The following is a 19108-nucleotide window of genomic DNA, read 5'->3' on the forward strand; positions in this document are numbered from 1 at the left end:
CCCTTTTCCCCCCTTCCATCCCAGCTTATATATATGCTCCAAGCACGTGTGCTGTTTCATTCAGACGCTGTCGCCTCGACAAACCTGGTTTTCACCTGAGGACGGCTGCTTGCGTTGTGGCCGAAACGTCGTGAGAATTGTTTTACGATGTTTTATTTTTATTATTTTATTACTTCCCTTCTACGTGACTTTACCGAAAGAACCAAGACTTGGAGAATATCTGCAAAGAGGAGTGGGACAAAATCCCTCCTGAGATGTGTGCAAACCTGGTGGCCAACTACAAGAAACGTCTGACCTCTGTGATTGCCAACAAGGATTTTGCCACCAAGTACTAAGTCATGTTTTGCAGAGGGGTCAAATACTTATTTCCCTCATTAAAATGCAAATCAAGTTATAACATTTTTGACATGCGTTTTTCTGGATTGTGTTTTTGTTATTCTGTCTTTCACTGTTCAAATAAACCTACCATTACAATTATAGACTGATCATTTCTTTGTCAGTGGGCAAACGTACAAAATCAGCAGGGGATCAAATACTTTTTTTCCCTCACTGTAAACCCAAAACCCTATAAACCCCTAACCCTCTGAACCCCTTTACCCTTAAACCCCTTTACCCTGAAAACCCGAACCCTCTAAAAACCCCTAACTCTCGAATCCCCTCAACCCCTGACACTCTCAACCCCTAAACCCTATAACCCTCGAAATCCCGAAACCTCTAAACCCCTTATCCCTGAAATAACCCGAAACCTCTAAACCCTTAACTTTATAAATCCCTAACCCTCTAAACCCCTAACCCTTTGTGTGGAATGTGGTGGGGATGGGATCATGGGGTGGGTGGGTGCAGGGTGTGTGTGGTGTGCGGTGGGTAGTGGGTATCACAGGGGGGTGAATAGGTGCAGGGTGTGTGTGGTGGGTATGGTGATAGTGGTCGTGGTTCACAACGATCCGTGACCACCACCACCACCTCTACTGTGTGGTGGACCGGCCACCACACAGCAGCACGCGTCGGAGGAGTGAACGGATGGTTCTCGCTATGCGGGCCAGACGCCCTCGCTTCCTCTTCTCCTCCTGCATCACCATCACCTGATCCTCTGTCCTTGTCATCTCCTTCTCCACCATCTTCTCCACCAATGTCTCCTCCACCTGCACCACCATCTCCTCCACCAAGGTCTCCTCCTCCTGCACCACCAGATCCTCCACCAGGATCTCCTCCTCCTGCACCACCAGCTCCTCTATCAGGGTCTCCTCCTCCTGCACCACCAGCTCCTCCACCAGGGTCTCCTCCTCCTGCACCACCAGCTCCTCCACCAGGGTCTCCTCCTCCTGCACCACCAGCTCCTCCACCAGGGTCTCCTCCTCCGGCACCACCAGCTCCTCCACCAGGGTCTCCTCCTCCTGCACCACCAGCTCCTCCACCAGGGACTCCTCCTCCTGCACCACCAGCTCCTCCACCAGGGTCTCCTCCTCCTGCACCACCAGCTCCTCCACCAGGGTCTCCTCCTCCTGCACCACTAGCTCCTCCACCAGGGTCTTCTCCTCCTGCACCACCAGCTCCTCCACCAGGGTCTCCTCCTCCTGCACCAACAGCTCCTCCACCGGAGTCTCCTCTTCCTCCACAACAACCGTCAGCCATTTAGAGGCCTGGGCAAGCGCGGAGGATGGGGGCAGCGCCGGCTCCGCTCTGTAGAGAGATGCGCACGACACTGTTCCAACTTCCTGCTACAGCAGAGATCGCACTCCCCCCCCCCCCCCCCCCCCCCACCATCGTGCGGAGATAGATTAACCAGGTTAATAACGATGCTGCAGTAACACAGAATACCTTTGCCCATCGTGGGTCTGGTTACAAAATGGGCATTAGTCTTGCGATATCACACTGGATGAAAGGCTACATGGCAAAGATATGGCTGCTTCATTATTTGTCCTCACCCAGAACCCAATTATAAAAATACATCCGTATATAACCGAATGTACACGTGGGGTTTGAACTGTACATGTGTTCGTTTGCAGGCGGCAGGGCTGGAACTCCCAGTCAGAGGGACCTGGGTTTGATGCCCAAACTTGGGCCACTTTCTCCATGTGGAATGTGGAAAATTACACTGGTCAACACTTTTTCTGGCATAAGGTATTCCAACGGTTTTAATGTAATTTTGGGGTGCTGATTACATATCTGGCTTCAGTTTTTGTCTATCACATCAGGTTTTTGAGATCTCAAATATTGCACTTTCAATAAAAACTACAGAAGAAAAATATTAAATAAATGTGGATATCTACATAAAATGATATTATAAACACACTATCCTAAAAATACAGCACCATATTTTAACACTAAAGCAGTCACTGAATCGCAACAACTTGCAATCATAAGTGACAGAGTTAATTTCGGATAAAATCAATGAAAATGGGGTATGCCGATAGCATAAAAATGAGATGTGATCGAGCTAATCTGAGATCAGATTTGTAATCAGCACACTGAAATTAGTCTAAAACAGCTGTAAAAGTCCAGGCCAGAAAAACATGTTTTTTGTTGACCAGTGTTATTTAGACTGGATGAAGAGGAATCCGATATGCAGTCGAGGCACAGGGTCAGCAAGTTACAACAACAAACATAAGAAAATGAGTGCAATGTGTAAAAATGTAAGCAAGTCCCGAAATAATTGAGCATATAAGCACAAAGTACGCAAAATCCTGCCAGTTTTTCAACACTAAATACAAACTTGGGCAAGGCAGCAAAACATCAACAAGAACAGCCCCAGACCTCACCAAGACAACACACAGTCCCTCAATAAAATTGTACATTAAAATGTAACTTTCATTCCTTGGGGTTTGGCATTTTCCTCCATGTAACCGAACCCTGACACACACGCCACACAACCAGTGTTGGATGGACATCCTCGGCAGTGTTAGAAATTGAACCCCCAAATCACTCAATAGGAATCGCATAGCAGCAGTAGCAAAAGCAAATTTGTTCTGTACTGCAAACAACTTGGCAGGACTCTAATTAAAAAGAGTCTTGAGACTGAGTGAGGCTCATGCTGGCTAAATAAGGGTAGTAGTAATCAATATAGAGCCGGGTACGGTGTACTGGGGAAACCGCCCCGGGCACCGTGCTTCTGGCAGCCCTGTGCTTCGAGGTCACGGTGTCAGATGTAATGTCTTTTTAACACATAGGCTTTCGTACCAGATTGGCTGACATGATGACATCAAATTTATCACTATTTAAGACCGAAACAGGAGTATTTCTCCACAATTCTCCCCGGCAAAATGTCGTACTCGAATTGTAAATGTGGTGGGTTTGCTTTCCAACACACTGGTGTGCTGATCTAGTAACTAATTGTCACATTTTGTTTACATGATTCAGACGCTGTCTCCCCGACAGACCTGATCTTCACCTGAGGACAGCTGCTTGCGTTGTGGCCGAAACGTCGTGAGAATTATTTTAGTATGTTTTATTTTTATTATTTTATTACTTCCCTTCTACGTGACTTTACCGAAAGAACCAAGAAGATGATACACCTTACTAATTGGCTGTGTTGGGTGATGGTGGGTTTAACAACACACGTATATCTACGCGATCTAACCGAAACAAACCTGTATTATTAGCAATACTTCCGGTTTAATTGTGACTTGCCCCGGGCTCCACACCTCCCTATGGACTGTCTTGAACATTTGACAAGCAGATTGTGGCTTACCGTCGCTCAGCAGCTCCAAAACACTGTACACTGCCAGGAGTAGCAGTGGTGGTGGCGTTGCTGGTGGTGCTGGTGGTGCTGGTGGCCGCGGTCCGGAGCCAGCTGTGACCCAGCGCCTGCGCTGGCGTCATGCGACAATCCGGATCCCATCTGTTGAGAGGCACACGGGGGTCACACGCGGCGCACATGGTGAGAGAGGCGTTGTGAGAGCATTGACGTTCCTTCCCTTCTCCCACGAGGTCCAGGAACGCACCGCAGCAGCGGTAGTCGTGGTAGCAGCGGCAATCCTTCAATACGCAGTACTCTAAAAATGCCCTGAGCCTCGCACTGCCGAGTAGAATCTTTAATGAACCTCCAAAGAGGGCGATCTTAACACCGGTGGTACTGGTCATCGGCAGGTTCACTCAGCTCCACATCTTCCTGGTGATCGAAGGAGAGCGATCGTTGATCACCTTGGTGGGGGAAATCCTCATGGGGAGGGGGATGATTCTTACCGCAGGCAAGAGCTGACGAAATCAACAAACTCCGGGTCGTGGCTATTGAGTGCCCCGTGAAGTGACAAGCTCCCTGGCACCCTTCTCTTGACTGGGCAGAACATCATGCCCACACGATCTGCAGGAGACATGCACAGCAGGAGAGACACACAGTCACCAACCACCACTTTGCCCACCTACCCACTTACCCACCCACCCACCCACTCTCCCACACACCCATTTACCCACCCACTCACCCAAGGAATTGAAAATACAAAGAGGCCCCCCCCTTGGCCACCCCAACAGCTCCAGGCCACACCCTAACACTGAATCCGGTCGGTTGCTCGCCCCACCCTTCAACTCACCAAAGTAGTGCATTCCGTCAGGAGCTGCATCCATCATACATCTTGGAGGCAACCCGAGGATCTGCACATGGTTGAGATAAAGGCAAAGGTCACCCGTGTAGGTGCAGCAGACTGTAGGGGCAAGTGCTTTTAGTAGTGAGTAGAAACAGCAGCAACAGCAGCGGCACCAGTTGAGGGCCAGGACTGTGGCACACACAGAGAGGGGATGGTTGGCCATATTGAAGCAGGTACACACCGCACCAGGTACTCATTTGAGGCTGAGTCGAACTCGGGGATGCCCAGTACCGGTTCAGATAATCCTCACTGATGTTGGCCGTGATTTGGAATCAAACTCGCATTACCGGGTTTGTAGCCGAGCACGCTAACCGCTGCACCACTGCTTCCCCCACACGTACAAGACACACACACAACATACGATGGCTGCCATTCGCCAGGTCACCAAGTACCCAATCGCCCCCCCCCCTCTCCTACCTCCCCCCCCCCAGAGCCTACAACTTTAAGGAAGGAGGGGGGAATCACGAGTGGGTGAACGCCCAGTTGGAAATACCTCCATGCAGCACGGGAGGTGGTCGTCGCAGCTGTCCGACTGGAATAATTCCCTGCCGGTCACCAACTCCGCCACCGTGCAGCCCAGTGCCCACATGTCCACTGCACAGGTCAATCTGTAGCCCAGCAATACCTCCGGAGATTGGAATGGCCGGGTCCCACCAACATAAAGAGCTGCACAACAACCACAACAACAACAACAAATATGTATGTGTGTACTCACTATGTCATGAACAGCATCCTTGTCACACACTGTCACATGTACAGACACTAAGAGACTTGCACACACACTGGTACACAGACACACCCACACGCAGAAACTCTCACCCAGGTTAGGTTACTCACGTTGACTTTTCACAAAAAAGCTGGTGCCAAAGTCCGTGACCCTGATGGTGCCGGTCACGGTATCCTTGATTAGAACATTTTCCTAAAGCAAGAGAGGCAGAAGGAATTCACACTTGAAGGTTACGCCAATAGGATTCAGCCAGCAGTGGATCAATCACGTACCACAGTACATACTAAACAGGGGAACTAGGTGAGGCGTAGCGCCGTCGTCAACCTTCAGTCAAGTGCAACATTCCCTGTTTTCTGACAGCTGCCACTGGGGGTGCCCCTTTCAAATGCGTCATGACGAGCGATGTTCGTCGAGGCTCACATTTAAAGCTCTCTGAAGCACCATCTAAGTAAAAGGGTGCGGCTCTATAGATAACTTTTTCTAGTTGCTCACAGCTGCCCGTTAACGAGTTACGAACCAAAAACCACACTCGAGGGCGCACGGATTTAGTGACGATTTGGGAAGTTTTCCATTCACAGCATGGAAGCCAACAATGGGCACCTGTCAGTTCAAACGCGTGTTTGGCACATTTTGAAAATCATTATTTTCAGCTCCGGTTTGTGTTTCCCAAAGTTTGTGGCAACGCTGTGATCTACATTGCTGGTTTTCTCTGTGGCGAGTCCCCCAATAGCGACACGACTCTACACGACAGTTTAATTCATACCGGATCATCACCAGAGGTAACGTGACCCTGTCTCCTTCCAGATAGACGGACAGACCTAACACATCGACCCTGTGACCAACGTGGGCGGTTTTCTCTATGGTCCGAGTCCCCAATAATGACAACTCCGGAACAAAGTCGCGCTGAATGCTGTGTCCACTCACTGGCTTGATGTCCGCATGGATGATGCTCCTGGCCTTGGTGTGGCAAAGGAACTTGAGGATGCCCCTGGTGTAAGTTTTCACCATCCCCATGTGCAATTGCCGGAGCCCCGCTTCCTTAATCACATCATGGAGGCTCTCCCTGTGAAAGGCAGAAGCAACAACAACAATTACAACAACGATGCAGTGTCAGTGTCAGACCCTGCAATACTACGTGGATTATGATAACAACAATATTATTATTCTATTTGCACATTCACGACTAATATGAGTCATAGCTCCGTGTGGGTTTAGGTCATTGGTTTGCTGATAAACCGAATCAGCTAGCACTTATGACCACTTGCTTTCATTGGCTGTTTTCGGGTGGTGGAGTTATCTATTAGGAGATACAAACAAGGGGCACAAGCGTCACCACTGCGCTGCAGCCAACCTGCTGATCAAGTGGAGGTGTGGCTATATAAAAGTGGGCGGTGCTGATTGAGAAAAGAGGAGTGGCCTCTAGTGCACCTGGGGCACATGACAGCTCCACAGTATCGCAATGCGAGGTTGGCACGGGAATCCCAGAAGTAACATCTAGCCCCGGTGGTGTGATGTCATCACCCCCCCCTGGTGTGGAAGAGATCAGGGCTTTGATCCTGACCCTGACGCATGTATATTCTGAGTTTGCATGTTCTCCCCCTGGTCACGTGGATTTTTCTCCGGGTCCTCTGGTTTTTCCCTCTACATTTAGAAACATGTGTTTAGAGTATTTGGCTGCCATACATTTCCACATCAGCCACTTTTTTGAGCTATCATTTGTAGCCAGGCCGCTTGTGAAAAATAACTAATCGGGCAGTGGGCTTTACCTGCTAAATAAAATAGTTTTTGTTGAGCTAATGAAGTTAACCACGCCAAGGGGGGGGGGGGGGGTGGGGGCGGTGGGAACACATGGTACGTACTTCAACAGCTCCAGGACAATGCAGTGGTGTCCTCTGAAGTCAAAATATTTCAGGACTTTGACGACGTTGTAGTCCTCATCACTGCCCTCGCCCTGAAGTGCCAGAGCCATCTTGATCTCCATTCTCTGAAATTTATCACGCTTGGAGCTGTGCAGAGAAAATCCACAAATGAATCATGACTTAGACTTGCTTAAGGAATGACCAGAAACAAATTATATTCAGAATTAAATAATTATACGTTCCCCAAGTGTAATGTCATTGTGAGTTCCAGTAGCGCGCTCATGGAAGGTTCCAGAAAGGATAGGGAAGAGGATAAAATAAGCAAGGGATAGAGGGGGGTTTGGGGTGCTGCCTTAACGTAGTGATTCCCTAATGTGTGAATTGAGCCGACTCCGAGTATGGCCCCAGCCACACTCAGGATTTCCAGGAGCTGAGCCAAGCCACGGCTGAGCCACTCGTGTATCTTTATCAGCAGCTGAGTGGCTCAAGCCTGAGCCAAACCATGGCTGAGCTGGAGCTGAGCCTGAGTTTTAGAGACTGAGCCATAGCTGATTCGTGACTGAATGTGGCTCTCACAAAGCAAGGCATTATAACGTGGAACATCATGGGACCCTCCTTTGCCAATACCAAAATATGAGAATAGATTTTCCCCTTTTTCCTGGCAACAAAACAGGTGTTAAGATATAAAAAAACTTAAACCTTTTACAAGGAATCATGTCTGAATTAACCACAATACTTGTGGTCAGTATGCAAACAAAAAACATACTCTGATAATATATGCATTGTCTTTTAAACTGATTGGTCCACACCAGACAGCTTTCTGTTGAGTCTAGTCTCAAAACGGTGTTAAACCAGAGGACGCCAAAAGGCGTACAGCACAAAGACAAGCACTATCAGAGGAATGAGAGCTCTGGGTGAGCAGCTACATCATGGGACCTCCTTTGCCAGTATATTTTTGGTACTGGCAAAGGAGGTCCCATGATGTAGCTGCTATAACGCAGAACGCACATGTTATAACACAGAACGCGCCCGTTATGACATGGGACAACCTCATTAAAGCGTGGAACGTGCCTTTTATAGCGTGGAACGTGCCCATTATAACGTGGAAGGCTCCCGTTCAGTGGCGGCTCGTCAATAGAGGGCGCAGGGGCGCCGCCCCCATCAATATTCCAGAAATATACATATACAAAATTTATATAAAAATACATAAATAAAATATTTTTTTCATACGATGTGCCGGCTGGTAGTAAGAAAAGCATCAGCATTTAATAAAAACTGGCTTTAATCGGTCAACTATTTTCTATGTTTTTCAATGTGTTTTATGCGGGGCGCCGGACAAATGGATGTCTATGTGAGACTTTACATTTTCGGACAGCATGTGACCTGAAGCTGGTCTCTAATTGGTTTCTTAAAGATTCTCCTCGGGGCGCAAGTCGTTGCGTCCCTGGCCAATCAGAATTGGATACATGTTATTTTATCCAATCTGATTGGTTCTCGTCACCTGTCATTCAAATTTACGCTGTAGGCCACTACTGCGAGTGCGAAGGCGACACCACTTTGACACTTGCTAGGCTGATCAAATTTTTTGTGTAAACAATGGCAGCAGTTCATCCAAATTCTGTAATTTATTTACAAAAAAACCCTTTCACAAGGCTTTCGCTGGAAGAAATAAAAAAGATAAAGGATCTCGGACCGGACCAACCCGATTTACAAATCCAGCAGCAGGCCAGTGACAGAGGACGAAGCTACACACGAAGCTTCACCCGCGCTTGTTATGAGAAACGGAGGTGGCTGTCTTTTATTTCAAAGTGTCGGCACTGAAGTTTTGTGGACAACGACGGGGGTAAGAGACCTCAAACATCTCTCTGACAAATGCAAACGTCATGAAAGTAGCCGCAGCCATATTGATAATAGCATGAAACTAACGTTTTTATGTTCAAGTAGGAAACATGCTTTTTGGTACTTTGGTCTGAAATGTATATAAAAGAGAAACATTTATGTTCAAGTAGGAAACATGCTTTTTGGTACTTTGGTCTGAAATGTATATAAAAGAGAAACATTTATGTTCAAGTAGGAAACATGCTTTTTGGTACTTCTTTTGGTCTGAAATGTAAATAAAGATCATCAAAATTTATATTCAAGTAGTCAAAATGGCTTTTGGTACTGCTTTATATTTATTTGCCCCCCTCAATAAAATTTAAAAAATGCGCCCCCCCAAAAATAAATATCACCAGCCGCCACTGCTCCCGTTATAACACGGACCGCACCCATTATAATCCGGAATGCATCTGTTCTAATGCAGGAAAGCGCCCATTATAACGTGGAATGTGCCCGTTATGAAACTGCACGGCTGAGCGGTATGATACAGTAGGCGGAATGCGGAATGATAACGTGACATGACAGCATACCATCCATTATTGGTATCTTCATATCACTGTGCGTGTATTATATCTTGCAAAACTTTATCGTTACATTATATATGGGGATATTATGTTTGCTTAATGTGCTTTCCCTTAACGCGGCACTTTTCAGGAATGCATCTACCAGGTGAAATGAAGAATTAATGTAATGTAAGAGTGAACTGATCCAGAACAGGGGGAGAACATACAAACTCCACACAGGAGGGCACCCGAGTCAGGAGTCGAACCGGGGTCCCTCTGTGAGGCACGAGTTGTCACCACCTCATCACACGGCCGCCCACAGCAAAGGACTGAACAACAACGTCGTCCTTGTGACAACACCGCTCTGAATTCTTACCTCAATGGTGATACCAAGATCTTCACGGCCACCAGGGTGTTCCTCATGTGGTCAAGGCACCGGATCACCTGGCCTTGACCTCCGTACCCAATCTTCTTCAGCACCTCATAGCGGTAGTGGAGGTGCTCATGCTGGACCTGCACCAAATTACAATCATTTAGACTGACTATATTTTGAAAATCACAACATGTAAGAAGTGTGAGCATTATTTTACGAAATAATTGTTTTATTAAGTGTTTGGTTTTCTTAAATCTGTAATTGTGGAATGCTCTGATGTCTGCTGGCTGAGACACCCTTAAAAAGCGCATTAGCTCAATGGGCTTAACTTGGGAAATAAACTTGATTGTGAAGTGTGTGGGAGAGTGCATGTGTGCTGTCTCTGGTTGGTTGGTACTTCAAGTGCAATGACAAGAAGCCACGAACCTCGCGACCGCTGCGCCTGCGACCGCCCCCACGGCCGGGGCTTTGTGGCGAGTCTCACCGGAATGTAATGATGTTCGTGGTCGTCGTATCCATCGTTGTTTGGTCCCCGGGATCTGTTGCGGAGCGCAAAGTACCATACTTCCTGTATGGCGGCAAGCTCCAGCTTCTCCCGGTGGGTCATTTGAGGGCCAAAGAGAGCCAGGATTGCTGCAGGCAAGAGAATAACAACAGCTGTCGGTGATCATTTGTTTAGATTCCTTTTCAGGAGGTTCCTGCAGATGATTTACAGAGAATGGGGGTGACGCTGCTGCCATTACGTCTGCTGTGTGATGCCAATTTGAGGAATTTGCAGGGGATTTGGATGTTTTGGCCAATACCAGTTATGTCTGTATGTTGAACTTATTTTGCACCGTGTTCGGCAACCCTGCTAATCAGAAGTAAGGGGGAAGGACAATTAACTAAAAAGTTCGCAAAAATTATAGATTTAAAAGAACATCGCTCCAGTGGCTTCCTAATGTCAGAGCATTCCAGATGACTGCAGAAGCACATCTGAAAACGTGCGATGAATTGACCATCTTCGTTCGATGTCCAGCTATATGCAGCTTTGATGACGTCTTAGGTTGCTTGGATTTGACAACGGGGTTAATGAATTAGATAAAATAACACAGATATGCCAAGGATTTTATGAAATAAGAATAACTTTTACCCTTTCTGGCACAAAAACAGGTGTTAATATGTTCAAACACCAAATCGATACCTTTTGCAAGGCATCAAGTCTGCATTTACCACACATACTGGTGGAAAAATATGCAAACAAACATGCTCCGATAATATATGCATTGTCTTTGAAATTGACTGGCCTGCACCAGAGACAGCCTTCTTTATGACCTTGTCTCGCCGGTGTGAGACCAGAGAATGGCAAAAGTCGAACAGTACATCACCCATGCAACATGGCCACCATGAAGTTCCCAATGCATCATGGTCACTGTCACGTCCCCCTTGAAACATGACCGTCGTGATGTCCCACCATTCAGTGTGGCCATCTTGACGTCACTCATTTCTGTTCTTACCTTGTGGCGACTTGCTGCGGATGGAGGAGGTGCGCGCTGAGGACAGCGCACTCCACGTGGTGCAAGACTCGCCGTTACTCCGAGCCTCTCCAGCTCGGCTGATCTACACACACACACAAAAAGGTCCACCACTAGAGCTTGAGGAGTGAGTGGGACTCGGGCAGGACGAGCCATGGCCAGGATGAACAACAATGGCTGACAGTCAAGAATAATAACAGCGACAACCAAGGAACGGAACACATCAGAGAGGAGAGCCGCCAGAGAGATGGTGCTACGAAACCGGCGCTTGGCAGATTATTCCATCACAGGATGTGAGGGGTAGCAGGGTCTCAGGGAGCGAGGCGTTCATCCATCAGTGGATAGATAACAGTGCTGTAGATGCTCACGCGTAGACGGGCACGTACACCAACAGGATCTCGGAGAGACACTGATAGACGCACACACACTCAGGCGGGCAAGGAGAAGCACATCCAGGTATACAGGTCACAGGTAGGCACACGCAGAGGGGAGAACACACGTCCACCCATACTTCACCACACAAGTCGAGGAGCCACATGTACCTCCATGGTAGCAACTTGCAGACGAGGGTGCTCAGAGCTCACGGTGTCTCTCGCGCGGTCCGGGTCTCTGCGTGGAGAGCGGGAGACAGAGGCGAGGGTCACAGAGTCGAAGGGGCGTGACAAACCCACGTCTAAACACACGTCACTTCACAATGCGGACTCTCATCATCAACACAGACTCACATCCTCACCAGTCACCCACAATACGAAAAACACAAAAAGCAACAACTGCCTTTCCTCAGCATGCCTGGCAAGGCGGTGTTGAATAATCCTTGCCAGGACCTTTCCCGGCACACTGAGGAGTGAGATGCCCCTGTAGTTGTTACAGTCTGTGCGGTCTCCCTTCTTAAAGATGGGGACCACCAGGGCATCCTGCCACCTCACTAACACCACCACCACTAATACCACCAACACCACCATCACTAACACCAGTAACACCACCACTATCACCACTAATAACAACCACAATCACTAACACCACCATCACTAAAACTAACACCACCACCATCACAAGCACCACCCCCACTAATACCACCAACATTAACACCACCACTCCTCCCCCTGCCAGTATGGGACACCAAAGACAAAGAAGGCTCAGCTAATCGAGTCTCTCACCTTTCTAAAGAGATGCGGTGACTCTAAGGTAATACCAATCGCATTTACACTAACCTCTGCTGCTGTAACTTCTTCTAATGCTAAACGAATTATGTCTAGAACTAGCTTAGCTCTTATCTCAGAGAAAATCAGACCTACGCGCACCGAACTAGATCAGTTAGACAAGACACTCTACAAATCACACTTATCTTTGACTGCAACAATGTCCACATAGGATTGGGAACATGTAGACAATATGACTGCCTCTTCAGCTGCCGCTATGTCGACCAAATGTAAGGACAACTTGATTTCCAAATTCAACCGCCTCTCAAATAAGAGACCGGACCCACACACTGAAAAGCTAGACGTTAACAAAGTCGTAATTAATCGCTAATCCTGCATAATGCACGGGCATAATATAACTTTGAAACCCCCCGCCAAACCTCCTACGCATTTCACAAGTAGTACTAATCACATACCTGAATTTCCCATAAATATGCTAAATTCCTCTTGATATGCAAATTATTTTGTCAAGGCGCCCTTCCCCCCTTCCAACCCAGCTTAAATATACGCTCCAAGCGTGGTGGTGTTTCATTCAGACGTTGTCTCCCCGACAGACCTGGTCTTCACTTGAGGACGGCTGTTTGCGTTGTGGCCGAAACGTCGTGAGAATTATTTTATAATGTTTTATTTTTATTATTTTATTAATACCCTTCTACGTGACTTTACCGAAAGAACCAAGAAGATGAATCCCTGCAGTCACGAAAGCTTTAAATCGAAATAAAAAACAAAGATCCCCGTAGAGACTTAACAGTCTGTAGGGGAAGTGCTGTTAGCCAGCAGTGCGTATGAAGGCTGGCACGACACACGAGGGGGTTGGATTGCCAGCACCACGCCCGGCCGCCTTTGTCTCCCTAGTGGCGACCTTTACACACCGCACCAGGTACTCATTCGAGGTTGAGTCGACCTAGGGGAGGCCCAGCACCGGTTCAGATAATCGTCACTGCTGTTGGCCTTGAGAGAGAATCCACCTCGGGGTCTCGCAGTTAATAGCGCGGCACGCTGTCAGCTACACGACCGTTCCACACACACACAGACTCACACAGATAGACTCACACACACACAGACTCACACAGAGAGACTCGCACACACAGACTCACACAGAGAGACTCACACACACACAGACTCACACAGATAGACTCACACACACACAGACTCACACAGAGAGACTCACACACACAGACTCACACAGAGAGACTCACACACACACAGACTCACACAGAGAGACTCACACACACACAGACTCACACAGATAGTCTCACATACACACAGACTCACACAGAGAGACTCACACACACACACAGACTCACACAGAGAGACTAACACCACCACCACCACTCACCCACACCTCGGTTCAACTCCTCACCTGCTCTGGGGTCTGTCGGCGCCTCTCTAACGGGCAAACTGCCAGTGGGAAGCACGTGGCGCGAGACGCGGGGGCGGTACAAGGTAACCACGCCCCCCCGTGATGTCACAGCCATTAGCTCCTCCCCCCCACCTGAGCTCCTCCCCCCATGCCTCCTCTGCCCCCCACCCGAGACCCCCCATGTACCCCCCTCAATACCCCCACCATGACCGTTCCACACAGACAGACTCACACACACACAGACTCACACGGAGAGACTCACACACAGAGACTCACACAGCCACCACTCACCCACAGCTCGGTTCCACTCCTGCAGAAGACCGACTCAGTGTAGTCCCAGGGCTTGCGAGCTGGTTTTCAGTCTCCAACGGCTCTTCTGCTCCAACGACTGCCTCGAGCTCTCACACGCACCGCCTTATATAGCCAACTGCCCCCCGAGGGGCGGGGCTGTATGCGGACGTTTATGTAGACACCCCACGCACGGATGTAGACACCGCAACGTAATGGCTTGCTACCCCCCGGTACGTAACACCTCTAGATCTCGATTTAAAGCTTTCGTGACTGCAGGCATTCATCTTCTTGGTTCTTTTGGTAAAGTCACGTAGAAGGGAAATAATAAAATAATGAAAATAAAACATAATAAAATAATTCTTACGACTTTTCGGCCACAACGCAAGCAGCCGTCCTCAGGTGGAGAGCAGGTCTGTCGGGGAGACAGCGTCTGAATGAAACACCACCACGCTTGGAGCGTATATTTAAGCTTGGTTGAAAGGGGGGAAGGGCGCCTTGACAAAATAATTTGCATATCAAGAGGAATATAGCATATTTATGGAAAATTCAGGTATGTGATTAGTACTCCTGTACTTGTGAAATGCGTAGGAGGTTGGGCGGGGGGTTTCAAAGTCATATTATGCCCGTGCATATGCCAGGATTAGCAGCATCAAAGGGAGGGGATAGGGGTAGCATTAATACAGGGAAGGAATGTTAATAGTAATGTAGCTGCAGTAACTAAACCAACCACGTAAACAACTAAAGTATAACTACGTAGACATCTCTAACGGCCAAACTGCCAGTGGCGCGAGACGCGGGGGCGGTACAAGGTAACCACGCCCCCCCCGTGATGTCACAGCCATTAGCTCCTCCCCCCATGCCCCCCCCTGCCTCCCCCTCGCGACCACCCCCCTGCACCCCCCCCCGTGATGTCACAGCCATGAGCTCCTCCCCCCATGCCCCTCCCCCTCACCCCCCATGCCCCTCCCCCTTCACCCCCCCATGCCCCCCCCCTGCCTCCCCTCGCGACCACCTTCCATGTCCCCTCCCCTCACCCCCATGCCCCTCCCCCCTCACCCCCCCATGCCCCTCCCCCTCCCCCCCCATGCCCCTCCCCTCACCCCCATGCCCTCCCCCCTCACCCCCCCATGCCCCTCCCCCTCCCCCCATGCTCCCCCCTCACCCCCCCATGCCCCCCCCCCCTCACCCCCATGCCCCTCCCCCCTCACCCCCCCATGCCCCTCCCCCCATGCCCCTCCCCCTTCATGCCCCTCCCCCCCCCCCCCCCCCCTGCCCCCCCCCCTCCCCCCCCCATGCCCCTCCCCCTCACCCCCATGCCCCTCACCCCCCCATGCCCCACCCCCCTCCCCCCCCATGCCCTCCCCCTCACCCCCCCCATGCCCCTCCCCCTCACCCCCCATGCCCCTCCCCCTCACCCCCCATGCCCCTCCCCCCCCCCCCCTGCCCCTCCCCCCTCCCCCCCCATGCCCCTCCCCCCCATGCCCCTCCCCCCCCCCCCCTCACCCCCATGCCCCTCCCCCCCATGCCCCCCCCCCTCACCCCCCCATGCCCCCCCCCTCACCCCCATGCCCCTCCCCCCTCACCCCCCCATGCCCCTCCCCCTCACCCCCATGCCCCTCACCCCCCCATGCCCCACCCCCCTCCCCCCCCATGCGCCTCCCCCTCACCCTTCATGCCCCTCCCCCCACCCCCCACGCCCCTCCCCCTCACCCCCCATGCCCCTCCCCCCCCATGCCCCCCCCCCTCACCTCCTTCCCCTCCCCCCCATGCCCCTCCCCCCTCACCCCCCAATGCCCCTCCCCCCTCACCACCATGCCCCTCACCCCCCATGCCCCACCCCCCTCCCCCCCCATGCGCCTCCCCCCTCACCCTTCATGCCCCTCCCCCCTCACCCTCCATGCCCCTCCCCCCTCACCCCACCCCATGCCCCTCCCCCTCACCCCCATGCCCCTCACCCCCCCATTGCCCCACCCCCCTCCCCCCCCATGCGCCTCCCCCTCACCCTTCATGCCCCTCCCCCTCACCCCCCACGCCCCTCCCCCCTCACCCCCCCATGATGCCCCTCCCCCTCACCCCCATGCCCCTCCCCCCTCACCCCCCCATGCCCCACCCCCTCACCCCCATGCCCCTCCCCCTCACCCCCCCCATGCCCCTCACCCCCCATGCCCCTCACCCTTCATGCCCCTCCCCCCCACCCCCCATGCCCCTCCCCCCTCACCCCACCCCCATTGTGACCCTCCCCCTCACCCACATGCCCCTCACCCCCCCCATGGACCCACCCCCCTCCCCCCCCCATGCCCTCCCCCTCACCCTTCATGCCCCCCCCCACCCCCCCACGCCCCTCCCCCTCACCCCCCATGCCCCTCCCCCCTCCCCCCCCATGCCCCTCCCCCCTCCCCCCCATGCCCCTCCCCCCCATGCCCCTCCCCCCTCACCCCATGCCCCTCCCCCCCATGCCCCTCCCCCCTCACCCCCCCATGCCCCACCCCCCTCACCCCCATGCCCCTCCCCCCTCACCCCCCCATGCCCCTCCCCCTCACCCCCATGCCCCTCACCCCCCCATGCCCCCCCCCTCCCCCCCCCCATGCCCTCCCCCTCACCCCATGCCCCTCCCCCTCACCCCCCATGCCCCTCCCCCCTCACCCCCCATGCCCCTCCCCCCCCCCCATGCCCCCCCCCCCTCACCTCCCATTCCCCCTCCCCCCCATGCCCCTCCCCCCTCACCCCCATGCCCCTCCCCCTCACCCCATGCCCCTCCCCCCCCATGCCCCACCCCCCTCCCCCCCCATGCGCCTCCCCCTCACCCCCCTGCCCCTCCCCCTCACCCCCATGCCCCTCCCCCCTCACCCCCCCTGCCCCTCCCCCTCACCCCCATGCCCCTCACCCCCCCATGCCCCCCCCCCTCCCCCCCCATGCCCTCCCCCTCACCCCATGCCCCTCCCCCTCACCCCCCATGCCCCTCCCCCTCACCCCCCCATGCCCCTCCCCCTCACCCCCTGCCCCTCCCCCTCACCCCCATGCCCCTCCCCCTCCCCCCCATGCCCTCCCCCTCACCCCCCATGCCCCACCCCCCTCCCCCCGCTGCCACTTCCGCTGGGGTCGGGGCCGAGTGGAGGCGGCGCGCGCAGTGCATTGTGGGTGGCGAGCGGCTGGTTTGGATTCCCGCTCACGGCCACCGTCAGTGGCGAGCGGAAGCTTCTGAAGCGGCGGCTCGCTGGGCCTCCTCTACGTCGACTCAGCCTGAAGGTGAGAACCTCGCGCGGTGTGTCCACATCAGCAGTGGCGGCGGCGGTGGGAGGACAGGGGGCGCCTGCCCACAGACGTCACGTTCTGCAGTTCACGGCGCAGCTTCAAGCAGAGCTCGGCCCTGCTGCTGCTGCTGTTTGGTTACATTATAGTTGTGGTTACATTATAGTTGTGGTTACATTATAGTTGTGGTTACATTATAGTTGTGGTTACATTATAGTTGTGGTTACATTATAGTTGTGGTTACATTATAGTTGTGGTTACATTATAGTTGTGGTTAAGTTATAGTTGTGGTTAAGTTTAGTTGTGGTTACAGTTGTTGGTCGTGGTTATTGTTGTGATTATAGTTGTGTGGTTGTTACTGTGTGGTTGTGCAGGTGGTGGCACACGATTAACCCATAGCACCAGGGTCTAGCCCTCCTCTTGTACCGAGCCAGGCAGAGCAGTCGGCCCATGGCACCTGAGTCTGGCCCGTGACCTCCTCCTGCACTTAGCCTGGCACAGCCGTCAAACCATGGAACCTGAGTTATGTGGTGACGTCACCGCCACGTCGTAGTGAATGGCGACTGTTAATGTGTGTTGGCTTGTGTGTGAGTATGATGGTGAATGCGTGAGTATGATGGTGAGTATCATGGTGATGTGATGGTGAGTGTATCGTGGTTGGTGAGTAATACTGAGTGTGAGTTTGACTAATTATCTTCCCTCTCGCTGTCTCTGCTTTCCCCCCTAACTACCTCGCCTGGTATACAGGAGTTTGTAGGTTCGATCCCGACTCTGATGCCTGCTGTATATTTGGAGTTTGCGTGTCTCTGTCTCTCCCCGTGGTCGCGTGGATTTTTCTCCGGGTCCTCCGGTTTTTCTCTCCACATTAAGATACATTCGTTTAAAGTTTTGACTTAAACTTTCGTGAGTGCAGTAATTCATATTCTTGCTTCTTCGGTAAAGTCACGTAAATAGAAAACAAAACAAATTTATTTTTTAAAGTAAAAAAAATGAGATAAATTGAAAATAATAAAGCAATTTTCGATTTATTTGCATTACTCATTTTTTTTTTTGGTTTTCTATTTACGTGACTTTACCGAAAGACCAAGAATATGAATATTCGTTTAAAGTATTTGGCTGCTATATTTACACGTGATGATGAGCCACTTCGTTGAGCTATTATTGGTGGCGTCGCTTCTGAATAAGTAATATTTAAAAGTACTTTTTTTTAAACACGCTTTAATAATTAAATGAAATGTCCACGACTCCAGGAAGTGGCCCTGATGCTTGCCATAATGTAAGGGGCCGTGGTGATTTACAGCCAACGTCAGTTGAGCGTGGACAATTAGACCCAAGCCGAAACATAACATAAAAATGAATTTTTAAAAATACTTTTTTTCATAGAATGTAGTTTTGTCATCATATGACATAAGTATACCAAGTTTGCAGTCGATACCACATTGGGAAGTGGGTTAAAATTGAGTTGCAAGATTTGAGGATACGACAACAACAACAGACAGAGTGAGTTAAATAAAAGCGCGTAATAAAGAGATGTTCATCTCATGGACCTTACCTGGTAAAATGAAATCGTTG

General features: G+C 51.4%; 1 protein-coding gene across 1 annotated transcript; it reads right to left on the bottom strand.

Annotated features, from left to right (window-relative positions):
* Nucleotides 1–718: 718 nt before the first annotated feature.
* Nucleotides 719–14011, bottom strand: LOC133348668 (dual specificity tyrosine-phosphorylation-regulated kinase 4-like). Its single transcript, XM_061561609.1, has 13 exons — nucleotides 13997–14011; nucleotides 11977–12043; nucleotides 11417–11519; nucleotides 10405–10553; nucleotides 9924–10060; nucleotides 7167–7313; nucleotides 6232–6370; nucleotides 5418–5499; nucleotides 5074–5246; nucleotides 4527–4587; nucleotides 4183–4300; nucleotides 3689–3838; nucleotides 719–1680 (listed from the first exon to the last, which is right to left on the bottom strand). Exons 2-13 carry the CDS (start codon nucleotides 11980–11982, stop codon nucleotides 966–968), a joined length of 1980 nt encoding a protein of 659 aa, XP_061417593.1. The 5' UTR covers nucleotides 11983–12043; nucleotides 13997–14011; the 3' UTR covers nucleotides 719–965.
* Nucleotides 14012–19108: the final 5097 nt, after the last annotated feature.

Source organism: Lethenteron reissneri, chromosome 27 (assembly GCF_015708825.2).
Source record: "Lethenteron reissneri isolate LAM-NWPU_2019-01 chromosome 27, ASM1570882v1, whole genome shotgun sequence".
In the NCBI taxonomy this organism is placed as follows: domain Eukaryota; kingdom Metazoa; phylum Chordata; class Hyperoartia; order Petromyzontiformes; family Petromyzontidae; genus Lethenteron; species Lethenteron reissneri.